At 36.6% G+C, this 17,898-nt stretch overlaps 1 protein-coding gene across 2 annotated transcripts in view; it reads left to right on the top strand.

The window, feature by feature from the left end:
- Window positions 1-13,207, top strand: part of nrg3a (neuregulin 3a) — a 354,166-nt gene extending 340,959 nt beyond the window's left edge. Inside the window, exons 8-9 of one of the 2 annotated variants that reach the window (XM_065296947.2) lie at window positions 1,473-1,652; window positions 9,187-13,207. In XM_065296947.2, the coding sequence (XP_065153019.1) occupies window positions 1,473-1,652; window positions 9,187-9,733 (727 nt within the window). In that variant the 3' untranslated portion in view covers window positions 9,734-13,207. The remainder of the gene's footprint in view (window positions 1-1,472; window positions 1,653-9,186) is intronic. The other variant, XM_065296948.2, reaches the window with a different exon arrangement.
- Window positions 13,208-17,898: the final 4,691 nt, after the last annotated feature.

The raw sequence follows: 17,898 nt of genomic DNA, 5'->3' as shown, positions 1-17,898 counted from the left end.
GTAATTGCAAAGACATTCATAGAAGCAGTAAATTGAGATAAATATGGATGATGTGCATTATAATGCTTATCACTTAACAAGAACATAAATGCACATTTGTGGTTTTTTTATAAATGATTTAGCTTGTGAGAAGAAAGAGATTACTGTGACAGTGTAGTAGACAATGGTCAAATATATTAGCAGTCATTATTATTATTATTATTATTATTATTATTATTATTATTATTTTATAAGTTTGTATCTGTAAATACACTAAAAGGTTAGCTAACAGGCAATTTTGGTCTGTTGATTTGAATTGTGATCACTAACAAAGAAAACCTCAGGAAAAACCAACAACAGTGAGTGTGGATGTGAGTCTCTGTGTGTTTAGGGTTTAGGCGCAGGGCGGGGTCCTTGTTGGCACAAATCCTTTCAGCTTGTCTAATCCTCATGCTTTCTTCAATCTAAACATCAGTCTTAGGTCCTGATTCCACTCTTTGTTTTTGTTTGTGGTTCGACAGTGCACTCATGCAATCACATTTGATTTTGTGATGACTTGTAATTTGTTTTCAAACAATGTCCCTTCCCACCCCACCCACATTGCTCGTGTCTTCAAAAGACCATCACAGTCTAACTGATTGCACTTGTCTCAACATAAAGAAGCATTTAAATATGCAGCGAATTATCACTCTGTCGGAGTCTCATCTAAAATCGAATGTGAATTTCTCTTCAGGCTATTTTACTAAATAGTCAAATGTGCTCCTAACTGCCAGTGGTCTGATAGGTTGATTAATCTCTTATGTTAATGTGACGCATGTACAGCATTTCCCTGTAGTTTGCCAGGCATCATCACATAAATATCTTGTGGGAAACAAGGTGACTCATTGCTTATAATATGCTCTATTATTTGATGATAGAAGAATATCTACTTTTATTTGAGTACACATGTACAGCATAAAGCATGAGTGTACTTATTTATTAGTATCTTCTGAAACTTTATGATATTAACACTCCGAAATACATTTATTGTTTAAAGTGTGCTATAAGATAATGGCATTACATTTATACATTTGGCAAAAGCTTTTATATATAACGCAAACTACAGTGCATATTTTCTAGTACATGACCTCCTACCTGTAGCACTATGCATAAATGAAATATTGATATACGTACCTGCACAAATTTCAGAACAACACCACCAAAGTGTCCTAAAACTGCCATTTAAAAAATTGTAGCTATATGATAATTATATTGTTATGGCTTAACTTAAGGAATTATAAAGAGACTAATTGTGATTTCTGGGCATGTACTTTGCCTTTGTGAAAATTCTTTTGGTACATTTTGAGTTTTTATTTTTATAATTTTAGTACTAATGTGCATTTAAAACAGCATGTCTCATGTATTTACAATCGTAATAAAAAAATTTGTTACAAAACTACAAACTGAATTATACCATGGCTGGTACTTTTATTATTTTATTTTATTTTTTATAGGAGCAGTTCCCTCTCTCACAATCCAGATCAAAAGAGTCGCTCTGCTCTTCGGTCTGCTCCGCGCGGGACACCGCCAATAACTAGGGGATGTCTGAATGCCATTGGTGGATCGAGAGATTCTGGTCCTGCCTACCAACATCTAAAGGAAGTAGACAGCTTAGAGAAAGAAGCAGTAAGAAGGTTAGTTAGAAACATTACAGGCCACAGGCTCAATGAGCTAAATGCTAATTATTTAATGTAACGTTCTGGCTCAAAGAATTAAACTCTGTGGACTTACTGGATTACGACTTTGCATTAATGCATTCCTGTACTCAGATAATGTCAATTACATGCTGTCACAGTTCTCCATACATAATGAATGACATAAAGACAAAATTACAAAACTAACAGGACTTTATTCACGTAGGCCAGCATACACGACGACAAGGTAACATACAGACGAGATCAGACAAAGGACAGACACACTAGGGCAGACTACAAAGGGTAAATGATGATGACAAACAGCCATAACTAATAATGATTGATTAACTAAACACAGGTGTGACTAATTAAAGGTAACAAACACAGACGCTGCGTCCCAAACCGCATACCATACTATATAGTAGGCGAAAAGCACTCCTTCTCATACTCTTTGCCTACTATATAGTATGGAAGTAGGCGGTTTGGGACGCAGCGGGAGAGTAATAATGAACAATGATAAAAACAAACTTAATAGAACCAAAACCCTGACCCTAATTTAAGGTATAGTACACCCAAAAAGAAAAATTCTGTCATAATTTTCTCATCCTCATGTTGTAAACCTGTGTGTGTGTGTGTGTGTTGTTTTTTTTTTTTTTTTCGGATGAACACAGAAGAAAATATTTTGATTTGTGATGGTAAGCACACAGCTGATTTTAACCATTGACTGCCATAGTAGGAAAAACACATAAGGTGGAATCCAATGGGTACCTTTAACTGTATGCATACCATCATTTATCAAAATAAATGCAGTCTTTAAACAACAATTAAAGAGCTCAGATGCAAAAGCCACTAAAAACTTAAAATGAGATATTAAGAAAATACTACTTGCAAATATTATATGTTCATCAAATACTTTCGCTTCAAATCTGCTTAATCCCAAAGTTTGTTGATGGAATCCGTTAAACGCCATCAAAAAAGTCCTCTAAAAGCATGGAAGACGAATGTGAAACACTGTGGATCACATTCAAACTTGTTGTCCCTTGTGAGTACTCAGACGTGAAAACCACCAGAATGTGGCAGCCACATGCATCTAGGCATGGGCCGGTATGAGATTTTTGCGGTATGAAAACCTTAAGCAAAAAATACCACGGTTTCACAGTGCTGCGCTATTGCAACACTTAAATACATTATTATCTAATGTCTGCATAAACAAACAACAACTTTTCAACTGGACACAATCAATTCATTTTCATTTAGCGCTTTTCACAATTTTTTAATTGTTTCAAAGCAGCTTTACATTAATAGATGCAGGAAAAAACACAGAAAAATCATAAAACATAAGCAGCAAAATACAGCAAAGATTAACCATACTAGCGAGCGTAGTAAAAATGTACTGTATGTAAGAGGGGGCTAAGTTAAGCCAATGTCAGCGGACTCCCCTGGGTATGAAAAAAACCCTAGGAGAAAAACCCTGTGGGTGAAAAGTCCTATGGGAAAAAACCTTGGGAGAGAGCCAGACATAGCTGATTTTATAGAGGATTATATAATATTTTTATATAAGATTTTTTACAATTTTATGGGGATTAAAACATAATATATAAATATGTATATATACACGGATAAAGTAGATTAGATGGGGGCAGCTAGTGGACATTGGTCTGGCATCGGCTGGGTATCAATAAGACATTTCATTGCCATTAAAGTAAAATTATTGAATATATAAAGCTTTATTTCTTTGTTTCTCCTTAAGCTGCTGTGTTATTTGTAAGGGAAATAGCAGCATGTGCAGTTGACCCTTACCCTATGCAGGTGCCCTTGCGTTACAAGTGTTTACATAGGTTTTTAATTAAACACAGATGAGCCTTAATGCACAGTATTATCTTAATGCACAGAGTCACAATTGCGGAAAAGAAATGTGAATATATTGATACTTGATTTACATGCACAGCAAACTAAAAACAGTGATACTTTACACTCATTTATGTCATGTGGTGTTTACTAATCGTTTCACAATACAACACAAATCTGCTGTACACAGTAAGTGTACACTTTGTAAATAAGAGAAGTCTGGAAAGATGAACAAAATGTTTTATCCCGCAAAGGAAAGCGAGAGAAAATAGAGCAGTAAATCGCCCAAAATAACATCACTGTCTCTCTCTCTCTAGCGGTATTAATTCAACCGCGATACAAACACTTGTGGATGACACAATTATTTGGTGGCACCCTATCTCCCTATTGTTCCCCTGGAGACTCCCGAGATTTGCAGTGTGCCAGTGGCAAAGTTGGCTTTGATTATCTTGTGGTAAAATAAATGGCTCTGTATGTCATAAAATCTGTTTTATAATTGCTCCCTAGTTTTTGTGGACTGTTTATGTGTGTAGGCTTTGTCTGTGTGCTGATGGCGGGAGCCACATGCGAGCTGATCTGAGCTCTATTATTGAAGTTCTGTGTGCAGGCATGACTCACAGAGACAGTGTGGCACTGGGGAGTGCTGCCTTCTTCAGGAGTAGCACAGCTAATAAAACCCATACTGTCATAGCCAATTAAACAGCCAGTGATATATCAATGGAATGGGCAGTCCTGGATGAGACCACGAACCACAAGCTTATCCGGAGCCAGTTAGAACTTGTTTGCTAGACAGGAAAGCCTTTATAGTGCAGAAAGAGCCTTAAAATCTCTACCGGAGCCTCAATGGGGTCTCAGTACTGACCTATTTCCAGCCTTACAGGCTGCATAAGAATATTCCTCTGCCGGGGAAACATCCGTTACCATAGAGACGGACTGGGATACAGGACAGGAAAAAGGAGAGAGTGGGACGAGACGGGAGAGGAATGACAGAAAAATAGAGAGACCGAGATGGAACTGTTTTGCATATGACAGTAGAAAATAAAAATATAGGCCTTCTTATTTCTCCTGTCACCTGAAATGCCTGCTGTTATCTGACTAAAAAGGCTTACACGGGGAACAGATTTTGCACTTTGTTATAGTTCCCAGTATTTTTAGATACAGGAACCTGTCAAACTCCTCTTGGTTGTTTGCATTCCCTCTAGATGAGCTTTAAAAGTAGGCTATATAGGCTAAATGTATTGCATATTCATAGCAGTTGTTGAAGTCACATTGTTGTGTGGGGCTTTTAAAATGAGCTTTCTAAAGCTTGTTTACACTGCACTAAAGTCTGATTTATTTTCCAGATCTAATATTTAGGCCTGTCTATACTGAATGTATTTACATACACAATATTACACACTCATGTCTGTTTAGTTTGCGATATCAAATCTGGAGGAAAAATGCTAATTTTAAATCTCACGTAAATGCAGGATTGCATTTCTTTTCAGAAAATTGTTTTTACCATCACGTCTGTCATGAAATCTTTTTAAAAAAGCACATAAGCCACAGAAGCGTTATTGTATTTTGCACATTACTGCACATCTTGTATATAAAATCACTTACTTGTTTGATCATTCAACATTAACACTAAGCTGCAGACGCTACAGCACTTTATGCATGACATTATGGTAACGACGGGTCTCGAATAACGCAAAACTACTTAAAATCTGATTTGACTGTCTGAGGCGCATTTCAAAGAAAAATTCAAACTTAATTGAATTTCAAAGCATGGTTTAATGTCGGATTTCATGAAAATGTGCTGTTCAGACTATGATCGACTAAATGGATTTGCATCTAAAACTGCTTTCAGTGTCTGGATTGTAGCCTTTATAGCCTGATTCTGCTTTCTGACTATTTTTAAGGTTATCAAGACCCTTACTTTATCAGCGTCCTTCTATTGCAGCTAGTATTTATTTGTCTATTAAAGAATTTTCAGTAAGATGGTTTTAAAGAAGACCACTACAACCCTGCAGGTACTGTATATGATACCATAATGTGATACTGCTTTATGAGAATAGAAGTGCAGCAAATAGCGTTATAAATCATCATTTGCACAGATTGCTTTAACACTATGACACTTCCTTTAGATATTAACACATGAAATGTTCTGTTACATCCCGTTGTAACAAGCAATCACTTAGCTTATGAGGTGACCTCACTGCAGCATCCGCTCCAATTTAAATGGCAGGAATTGATCTCTGTTATTTTACAAGGATTCAGATTGCGAGCGTCTTCCTTACACTTATATAAGCAAAGGAAATGAAGGAAGGGTCACAGCGAGACATTCTCAGCAGGAGTTCATTAAAAACAAAGGCATTTCTAACCCCATTCTCTGACATGAGCGGTCAAGAAAACGTTTCCAGTTTTCTGCTGAAATTTCTTTGAGAGTTCGGAAAAATGGAAAGGCTAAATATCAGAAACTTTATCAGCATGGCTCATGAATATTAATTAGATGACATAACATCACCTCTGCCTTGTTGCTTAAAGGCAAATGACCTGAATCTAAATCCATCCGCCTTTAAACATTGCTTTATGGCTTGATATTTCGGTATCCTGCTGAAACAGTCTGTTTTTGTTGTATGTCTTGATGTATAAAATTGAATCAGACCAATTTCCCTTCATAATTCATAATGATTGAGGCTTAACTCTGACTCTCATTATCAGAAACAGCAGTGCTTGGTTAAATATTGATGTCGTGAAAAAAGTCATTCTTTGTCAGGGATTATGAATTATTACACAAAGATAATGAGTCAAGGGAACAATGCTGATTGCTCATAAATTAAGAGATTAGTTTACCAAAGGCCGTGTTTGGATGGAAATTCAGCTTTTATCCCTTTTAAGTATTTGGCATGCAAATCTTTTGAACGTTCACTTAAGAATGACTGCTGTGAGGAGTAGCAAAAGTAGCATTTAAAACCAAGCTGAACTAAATGATTATGAGACAAAGAAGCCTTTGGGGTTTTAGACAAACTGAAGAAATACATATCTACAATAATAATCTGAGACACATAAGTGAACCATAATTGTTTGATTCAGTTAAAACTTAATAACCTCAACATTTCAACAGCTTTAAGAATATGACAAAATTAAAAATATATAATTTCTTAGAATGTATTCATTACCAATACATGAAACCATCTGTTTAAACCCCTGATGATATTCAGAAAAATATCAGTCTATACTCATGTTCTTTATTTTAGATAAGCAAATTAAACATGTGATACATTCCAAAAAAAAAAAAAATGCTGGGTTATTTTCAACACAAGTTTCGGACAAAAAGTGACGAGGCCAGCAGCTGGGTTGAAATTAACACAGAATTTTGGGTTTAAACATCCCAGGATGGGTTAAAGTACAACCCAGCGAGCTGGGCTCATAACTTTTGACCTTTTTTGTGTGTATGGATGTGACAAGTTTATGTAGGATTTTAAGTTATTTTGTGAATTAAAATGCACAAACCAGAAGCAATAATATCCAACAAATGGAGAAGGGATGGTTCGAACAGGTGTGAATTTATGAGAAACAACGTTAATGGTGTGACAATTATAAAGGCTGCACATACCTAACTATGGAAAAACCTTAAAAAACGTAGAGACCTTGCATAATGTAATGTATATGAAGTGCATTATTCATGAAATCAAAACATCTAATCAAAAAGTTTTGTTGCTAATTTAGTCTGTTATGTGTAAAGCCATGTGTATCCTAATGTACTCTGGACAAAATGTATTTGTTTTTTTCTGACCATCAGATCTCCAATGACATTTGTCTAAAATGAGAATGTCAATCTGCCACCTACTACCAAATAAAGGGCCCTATCTTGCACCCAGCGCAATTGACTTTGTCAGTGACGCATGTATCATTCGTATTTTGCGCCGGCGCACAGCGGGGTTTTTCCCTCCACAGATGCACGTCAGCAAACTAGGGAATGAACTTGCGCTCCCTGGGCGGTTCAGCGCAAAAAGGAGGCGTGTTGCGGCGCAAACCATCTCTTATGCTATTTTGCAGTTTCAAAAAACAATTGCGCTACTAACCAAAAAAAAATAGTCTAAAGTCAGTGGCGCGTTGCGCGTGGTTCATTATGCTATTTTAAGGGCGCATGCTTGACCATAATGTATAGCGTGCACAACGCGCATACACTTTGCTTATCTAATCTACACAGATGCAACAGTTATTTTTGCAAATCATAAATTGTTACACTTAAAAATATTAATACACGAGATAAGGGGAATCATAGTGGTGAGCATTGTGGTGATAGTTTTTTATTTATTCTCATGCAAATAACGATTAAAATATTTTCATAACTTTGTTGTGTGGCTGTATTACGTTTATTTTATGTAAATAATAGTTAAAATGTTTTCATAAGAAACCTTAATGTATATGAACTTGATTTGTAAGAGTACTTTGGGGTTGGACCTTGCTTGCGTTTCTTGGGTCCGATTTCAAAGCTCCCAAACCCTTTCAGCTGTGAGGGTGGACGCAGCGATGTCCTCTGCTGGCGTCAAGTCCTGAGGCAGATCCACCTCCCGTTACACGGCGTGCCCGATTTATGCTGGCAAGCGTGGGATTCCCCCGTACAAGGACGTCGGTCTCCTCGGCTGTGAACCGCTCCTGGCGTGCGCCTGGTAAATCCGTCATAATAATAGCAACCCGCCATGGAACTTGCGCCCTTGCGTTTAAAGGGAATGTTGGCTAGCGTTCTGATTGGTTTATTTGACGTTACGCCCAAACCACACCTATGAATAATGAACCTACTTCAGACCAACCCCTTATTGATTTGCGCCCGGCGCAAGAGTTATTTCTCACGCCGGGAAAATAGCAACAGCGCCCAAGATCCGCCCACAAACTCACTTGCGCGTTGCGCTTCGCACTTGCGTTTCAGATCGTTAAAATAGAGCCCAAAGTGTGTTAATTGGATGTGATGTAACTTAAGCCTATTGGCTATCAAAAACAAAAAAATAAATTATTACACTCTTTCCCGCCATTGACAAGTTATCTCGTCAATTAATAGAAAACATTTGCATATATAAAATGTGTTCCTGATGAGGTTTTATGTTAATCTGTAATACCGTGATATCTACTAGATTATCTACTTACCCAATTTATAAAAAAAACTGAAGCAATTTTTTTACTAATTTTAAACTCTGTGTATGTTTTGATGATCGTTCTGAATCTGATCTGTAACAAAATTTCTTCACAAAAAATGCAATTATTTCAGCTTTTTGCTAAAAAATATATTTTTAAAGAAAAATACCCATATTTAAGAGTTTATAAGCATAGAAAAAATATAGATATGATGAAATGGTTTGTTTGTTTGTTTATTGTTTGTTTGTTTCAGTTCTTTTGTTTGATATATTTGTATATTTATATATTTTTAGAATAAACTTTTGTGAAAATCTAATATTTTTTTACAATTTGTCAAAAAAAAGGCTGGCAGCGAATGAGTTAATATATTTAAATTGGAAATATATCAACACAGGACAAAAACGGTGCTCAGACATTATAACAGAGTTACAACTTTTGTCTTTTTGCTGTGATGCCAGGCTGAAATGCATCCTAATATTTTTCAGTTACACTTAAGTTAGAACATACATATTGCCAAGAAACTCCACATTTTAGCTTGTCAATCACACAGATTTTCCTTTCTTTTCAGAAACATCTCGGGCCCAGCTAATGATCTACATCAGGATTCCTTTTACAATATGCAAGCCTCACAGTCCTCTAAATCATGGAGCAGCCACTTAGACTACAGGTCTACCCGGAGCCTCAGATCAGGCACCCCTGCTCCATACCGACCCTGCTCCATACCCATCATCCCCTCTGTCCACTCTTACCAGGACGAGGACTCCTGTATGCAAACAGCACCTACTAATGGCACTTCAGCTCCCCTAGAAAACACAGCGGAAGGCTCTGCCGTCAATCAGCGGCCCACCGTAACGATTTCCAGTAAAGCAGCTGGTCGACAGGAGGAAGTGGTCTCTCTGCTAGATGAGGCTCAGGAACAGCTCAGAGCGCTAGCGTACGCCCAGAGGAAGCAGGAGGACACTGTTGGCTCCATTCCTCAGGGGGCCAAAGAGACTGTGTGCATCCTTTTAGCAAATGGTGGGGGACACGGGGGAGTGGCTTCTTTTGGTCCCACAGAGACTCAGTTGGTAGGCCCGAGAGACACGCACAAAGATGCCACAAAGCCTGGCCAATGAGAGCGTTTGCGATTGACCGACAGGACTAGCCACAAACATCCCTTGCGTCTTGGGCACGAAGCACCAGGGTGCTCTGCCAAATCGGGATGAGTCACTAAATCTAACATTCGATTTCCGAGAACCTGCTGTGCGTATGGGCGACTGACAGACTTGAACACGTGAAAAGATAATTTATTTATATGCATTTATTTAAGGAGAAACTTCTACTTAGAAAAAGAAACCAAATAGTCTGTCATCTCCATGGTGTTTTAACTGTATAAAATATACATAAATATATATAAATGGATATAAATATATGAATTCAAACTGGTGACCAAGTACAAAAAAAGGAATATGTGGGAATACGAAAGGTTCTTTTTTTATTTATCGATCCTCCAGTTTCAAAAACTCTATGTGAGAAAAAGTGCATTTTAAAAACAAACAAAAAGGAGTTGTTTTTCACTCACCACATATTTAGCCAAGCTAATGTTGTCCAACACACAATCTTGTGTTTTGCACCTGCAGCAGCTGTGTTTACTATCACCATCCCAGTCACTGTCCTCTACCCTGCCAAGGAACATGGCTCCATCTGCCCTAAAAACACAGCAAGCAGATCATGGATTGTAATCAGACAAAGCTCCTAAACAATCATTGTGTGCAGGCATGAGGTAACTGATAGTTAAGCACTGCCTCCGAGACCTCGATGGGAAGAAATTGGTATGTGTGACAGTTTGTGGAGCGATCTGCTTTTTCTGTTCTGTGCCTCGGTGACGTTCAATCTGGTTTAATTCATTTCGGTTCGGATGTGTGTAAAGATAAGCTCTGTGAGCAGAGCATGTCGTGTTACACACCATCTGAGATGCACAAACAAATCATGAACGGCCCCTCTGAACGGACAGAGACGAGTCCTGCGCCGGATGCCGGGTCAGGATCGACCGACACAAGGAGCTTCTGTGATTTTTCTTTTGTTTTTATGGAATGAACTGCTGCTTTCGGATGGGAGGGAGGTGGGGGAGCGGTCACATTGAGTCAGTACTCTACCTGCGGATGGGGACGTATTATTTCTGTGAATTAACAACCAAATGTGCTAAGAAAGAAGAATTAACAAATGAACCTATGATTGTTTGTTTGTTTGTTTGTTTCCAATGTTTGTTTGTTTTGTTTCTGACCCCCACTTAACACAGTTGTGCATGTTGATGGTATTTTAAGCAGAGTCAAGCCATGAAGACAGACAACTCTCGGGTTTGATACTGTAACAACATTTGCTAAATCTGTCACAGTTGTATGCCCATAAAGATCTACAAACAAGCCACAAAAAGAGAAAATGGAGCAAAAGATGGGACAATTGACGTGTCTGCTTATTTCAGCCCAAATCCTGGTATATCACCTTTAAAAATGAATGGTCTGCCAAGTTTTATAGATCAGTTTTAATAGAATTTTTGATGTATGGTCAAAGATGTGGTCGAGTTTATCCTGCATTTCTATCTTTTTATGTGTTTTTCCTCATCTAACATTTTTTTAAGTTGTTTGGCATCATAAAAATCTATATTTGTCCCCAATGCATCTTGAATTCATCCTTCATCCTCCTGTCCACAAGCAGCCCTAACCTGAGGCCAGGTAAAAGATGCCGGGTAGTTGTGATGACAAAATGATCATGTAAAAGGGCAAGAGACCAGGGGTGCATTTCCCAAAAGCCAACTACTGTCATAAGTTACATCGTTACTGACCAAGGTCAAGGATTTGGTGTTTCCCGAAACTTGTGTGGTTTGAATGACAGCTGTTCACCTGTCGTTAGAAGCATAGTTCCTTGTTATTATAATATTTAGACTTACTTCATGCTTTTGGTCAAAATAAGCAAAAAACATGTAGTACATTCTATATCCATCATTCCAAATATATAAAAACTTTATTTTTATGTATTTAAGTTTGTAAACATGAATTAAAGCGCTGCATTTGAAAACTGCGCATGTGTGCAACCTACGAGCTTTAAGACCCTGGGGAATCTCTGGGATGAGTAACGTAAGAGGGAACTTCCGATGCAATATATGTTATTTACAGCAGTAATCTGACATTAAATCGATTTGCACAGATTAATTAGTACTTTACCTCCCACGTGATATCATCAACAATGGTGCTAACCCAACATGATTCAAACGACGAATGTTTCGATGCTTTCGGGAAACAGTTGTGACAGTTAGATTCTGCAATGCATCGTACTATGGTGGTTCATCAAAGAATTATGTTGTTGTTCGGGAAATGCACCCCTGGGACGAATTTAATAAAGATAGGATTTGTATGAAGAATACAAATAAGAATATAGGAGTGTAAGTTTTCCTTAAAATACAACTGCATTGACATTTTCAAATTTATTTTTTAATCCCTTTTGTCAGAAAACATGTCAAACTATGTACCCCATTTGTCACTGTACCCTTTCAAAAAGTACAGTTTTGCACCTAATGGCAAATTTTAGTACCTCAGAGGTACATATTGGTACCAAATGTAAACATATCTATACCTAATGGTATTATAGGACCTTTTTAAGGGGGAAAGCCCCATCTGGGGTACATATTTTGACCATTTTTTATAACACTGTAGGCAGAAATCTCACTATGCTTAGCTTAACTTAGGACTTTTGTTACTAATAATATTTTTTCTAATACTGTTTTATTATTATCCAATTACAATCCTAAAGTTTCCGCTACTTAGTATTATTATTCTATTATTAGGAAATAATTTTGAATACCTCCACTTACTTAATATCTGTAATAAAGGAAGAATATTTGTTCTTTGCAATTCAGTTTTCTTTGTTTTTATTTCATGTAAAACTGCTTTGGAACAATGCATTAATGTGAAAAGCGTTATACAAAAAATAATTAATTATATTGAATTGAATATGCTAAAAGTTCATCAACTTTGTTTAAAAAGTCATAGGTGAGCAAATTAAACTGAACTGATCTATAAACTTCAGACTCATTTATATCCAGGTACTGGCAGCAAATATATAAATTGTCCTACTGTTCTTTTCAGCTACTAATGTGTTTGTTTGAAATTGAAAAGATGTGAAAAAAATTGTTTCATTTGAGCTGGACCATATTTTGTACACTGGTGCTTAAGTGCATTGAAATATGTTTTTGCACAGTAATTACAATGTATGGTACTTTATGCTGTCATTTTGACTTATTGCAGACTGTAAGGTATATGTGACTTAAATAATTGATGAAATAATTACTGAAGACAAGTGCATTGAAGGCAACGTCAGCTGCGCAATCGCCAACTGTGCAAAAAGTTGTCACGAGTACAGCTGAATCTTCATGGTTCTTCACATAACAGCCCCCTTGACATTAACTTTAATGTGCAATTGCAAAATCAAGAAATGAAATTTCTGTTCATTCTTATATGTGAGAAATTTCATTATTGCCCTTTTAGTTCAAAGATTTATTGTTTTCATTTAAATCATTTTTTTATTTTTTCAATAAAGATGAATCTTCAGTGTTGAATAATGCAAGAATGTGTGTTTTGTGTGTTCTTAATGAATTCATAACATAGTTAGCCAAAAACAACAATTTACATAAATACACAGATTAATATACACACAAACATTTGATTTTTTGCAACATGATCTCATGGAAAGTCTTGTTATAGTCAAGAAAAATGTGATTAATGTATTTGTGTCCATGGCACAAATGCATCTTTTTTCGTGCCTTAAGCACGAATGTCGTGTCACTTGCACAAATTTCTATAAATATTTTTTTGTGTCCGTTGCACAACTTTTCTTTTTCGTGTCATTTTATGTATTGTTTTCTAATTCCCCCCCCCCCTATTTTTAAATCAGTGTCTATTGTAGTTGGGGTTATATTTGGGGTTTGGGTTAGGATGTATATTTATTTATTCGTTTTTTCCCCACTTTTAAAACTATTCTCACCTGGAGTAGGGTTAGAGTTGGGGTTTGGGTTAGGATGTCTAAAAATGTAACAGAAAGTGATTCTAACCCCAAGCGACAATGGTAAGAAAATAGAAAAAAAAACTATGAGAAAACCAAACGAAACGAAAAAAAGTTGTGCAACTTGCACAAAAAACTATTTATAGAAATTTGTGCAAGTGACATGACAGACATTCGTGCTCAAGGCATGAAAAAAAGATGAATTTCGTGCCATGGACACAAATAATTTAATGTAATTTTTTGTGACTAAAACACGCTTTCCATGAGATCAGTCTGGATTTTTTCTATTCCCGGATGTCAATGTTGCCATAAAGCCACTGACACAATACAGTTAAAATTTACATTTCAGTGGTTTTAAACAATTTTAAAGATTTTAATTAGTTTTTTTTAAGAATTGTCAGTTTTAATGAAACTAAATAAAGTGATTATAATATTGGCTACCCATATTTTCTCTTATTTAAAATATATATTTGGGGTTTCTTCTAGCTCTTTGGAAACCTGTTATAACTGTCCTGCTTGAAAAGAGTGTTCATTTGTGGTGTTTTTCTTATTGTTGTCTCCAACCTCCCATTTGGCATGGCTCCTGATTTTGATTCAGAAATGGCACATGGTGGCACATTCTCTGAGAAGACCAGTTTGTCTTTGAGTGGAGGGCACACAAAGTCTGAACCATACCAATCTATCCCTTGCTTCCTCTTTGTCATCATGCTGCTACCTCAGCACATTACGAATGAGGTTATAATCCAGAGAAAGAAAATTGAAACAACTTTTCATTCGCCCCCTGCTGGTAGATAGCAGGATGTACATTTCACAGAGACAGACAAACACATTTTAGTGATAAATATCTGCTTAACAGTTGTGATGATCTGCAGATGGATGGGTTAGGTATGTCTCACTAAAAACATATTGTCCAGATGTCAGTGAGTGAGCTGTGGGAAAAGGACTTTAACAGTAAGTATACACTTGTATTCTAACATTAAAACGCTGCAGTCTGTTGTACTTAGTAACGAGCTCCGTGGAAAGTGCTAAAGATGGGATTAACAATGTGCTACTCAACTGAAGAAAATGATCTGGATGAGTTGCATAAATAAAACATCAATAAATTATCCAGTAGGTCACTCGGTACAAGTTGTGCCGCACAACAGTTAAGTAGTTTAGTGTCCTTTTTGCTTTTAGAATAGCACTATAAATGAGATGTCACCATAAGCAATGTTTTAAATTAGCAATGCAAAAGATAACAATGTGCTCTTCAGCCCCACACGCATTTAACCCATCCTCAATATTCCACACATAATGAATTTAAGACTCAAGAATTACTTTACACATTAAGGAAGGAGATGCACTTTATGTTATCAACCTAACTCAAGGGGAACAACAAGCAGCACTGCAAATAATGCTGTAAACAATGAAGTGGTAATTTGTTTGATGTCATTCATTTGCATGCATCTTACAGTGTACTATATGCAAGGAAACCATACAGCATCCGAATTAAAGGATCAAGGTGGACTCCTAAAAGAAATTGACATATTTATTTAATATTTTCCGTTAAAATTCAGGATGTGGTGCCATCAGCCAATTCTTATTTTTTACCTTTGGCAGATGCTCACATGGCATTATTTATGTGATTGGCTCAAAAACTGTGCCCCAAACTTGCAGTTCACCATATAGGCACGCGGCAAGCAAATACTAGTGTAAAAGATAATGCTTTCCTACCCAAGTCTACCACTCTGCTAGTTAGCATTTTTTACTGTTGCAATCTCCCTTTTTTCCAGTAGATAACCGTCTGAATTACATGCCTGCCATCTGTTAATTAAAATGCTCCCATATGTGAAGCTAAAGCAATTTTTGTGCCTCTGCATAAGAGCATCTGCAAAATGCCTTAATTTTAAATGTAAATAATAGTTCCCACTAACACTCAGATGCCTGTTATAAGAGCTTGGCATTGGGGAGCTGTCCAAGGTCCTCGATTGAATTTCTGAAAAATTCCTGAGTGTTTTGTCAATTTAAAAGAGGGGGCGTGTACAAAAGCTCAACAAAAATAAGTCACAAAACTTTAGAAGTACTTCCTACACCTGCTGAAAACATACAGGTCGTCTTTGGCATCAAAACTGTCAGCTGGCTTCCCAACTGCCTTTCACAACTATGTGATGTAACTAAATGGCAAACTTTCTTACCTGCCCCTTTCTCTGTTGCCTCTGTTATTTGACAGATGCTCTAACAGAGTGACAAGTGCACCAGGAGAACACGTGCTGTGTTCATGACAGACAATGCTTGCATTTGCTTATTAATTGTTTTAAATGTGTTTACTAATTTGGATAAACTGCTAACTTTGTCAACATGTTGAAATGAAGATCCATCAGCTTATTATATTGGGATGGTGGCAATAACCCATAGAGTGATATCACTCTGAATGTCCTTGTGAACAAATTAATGCTTTGTTTTCCTGTCTTTTTACTGCTATTTAAATGTAATCTATTACTGCAGACATTCTGAACAATAAAAGAACATGGGACACTACAATTGGATTGCCTGATTGTCCCTTTTTAATTAAATGATTTTTAGTCCTGTTTAGAGTCTCATCATTAAAATTGTTAAATTAAGCTTGAAAATTTGATTCGGGCCAAACTCTATAATATAATGCTCTTTAAACAAATGTAATTGCATTTGACAAACGCAATATTGCATGCTTATTGTGGAGCTGCGGCTTCTCAGCTATGTTTATATTGGACAGGCCTTACAGCTTCTGTTTTTTGTGTTTCTGTTTTTTCTTCAGACCAATGATAAAGAAATGTGCTGTCTATTAAGCTTGTTTATCACTATATATTGACAATATAATTGAAAAAAATGAAGATGGTTTAGCTTCTGTGCTTGCAATTTTCTCTTTGTGCAACTTGTTTCCCTATTGACTAAATGCATACATTACCATGTAGTATCTGAGGGTTGTGATGTATAAAACAGTTTAGCTCTGATGGGTCTTATTAAATAGAGTTTTGCTGTGTCCCTTATACCTTTAAAAAAAGCAGCCCTTTAAAGATTGATATTCAGATTGTGAGCCTAGAAAATTACATCTGACCCTGCCTGTAAAAGGCTTTTTGGTAATCATTTTTATGACTATATAGGATTGAAAGGCAGAGGGTGATTAAATTTCTTTTGATGCCATACACAATAGTGTCCTGCAGTCATGTTTTCTATACAGAATCTAGGGTTTTCACAAAATATCACATTTTAATAGCTTCCGATTCTGACATTTTGGTCAACATTTTTCCTATTTTTCTATTGTTTTGATGCACTAATAGTATTGTAATGTGGAAAACAGCTGAATGAGTAGATGTGCCCTGACCTCAATCTGGCGGTGTAGATTTTCATTCATACAGTAAGTGAGCAGAGAACTTCATCTATAACATAGTTTAAAGTTCAAACATATTTCAACTAACATACAATCACACTTCACTTATCTTCTAAAACCTCCACTGCCAATCTGATGCCTTAATGCCTGTGGGTGGTCTACACTCTAAAAAAACAAACGGTGCTATATAGCACCAAAACTGTTGATTTGAATCGTAACCATAGAAGAACCGTTTTTAGTGCCATATAGCACCGGTGAAGAACCGGTGAAGCACCTGTGTAGAACCATATAGGGGCCATATAGCACCACATTTGGTTCTACATAGCACTATATGGTTCTACACAGGTGCTTCACCGGTGCTTCACCGGTGCTATATGGCACTAAAAATGGTTCTTCTATGATTACGAGCAAAGAACCACTTTTGGTGCTATATAGCACCGTTTGTTTTTAGAGTGTAAGGGCCAAGCCAAGCTAATAAAACCAAACCACCATAGTATATGTGATGCAAATAAACCAGCTGATTCATAAACTGTAATTTTAAATATGATCAGGATGGTCATAAATCTACTAAAGCGGAATAAAAGTGGTTAAAAATATTGTAATATTTATAAACTAAATACTGTCTGAACACTTCAATTGCAGGAAAACATAAACTTTGCTTAAAACAATTACACTTGCACTGTCTTTACTGACACAAGTCTATACTATGAGAGAAGATGGATCATTTCTCCATCTAAATCCTCTTTAAAACTATTTTTTCCTGTCTTAATAAAACCATTCAGCACTCCTCTAACAAGCAGTATGTTATTCCACCAGTACATGTTATTGCACCACAACAACATTGAGAAAGAGAGTCATGCTGTTTTGACCCTCCATCCCCAAAATTGCCCACCCAGAGTT

The sequence above is a fragment of the Paramisgurnus dabryanus genome, chromosome 20, assembly GCF_030506205.2.
Source record: "Paramisgurnus dabryanus chromosome 20, PD_genome_1.1, whole genome shotgun sequence".
Classification (NCBI taxonomy): Eukaryota; Metazoa; Chordata; class Actinopteri; order Cypriniformes; family Cobitidae; genus Paramisgurnus; species Paramisgurnus dabryanus.
This window is presented reverse-complemented; position numbering and strand designations above follow the sequence as displayed.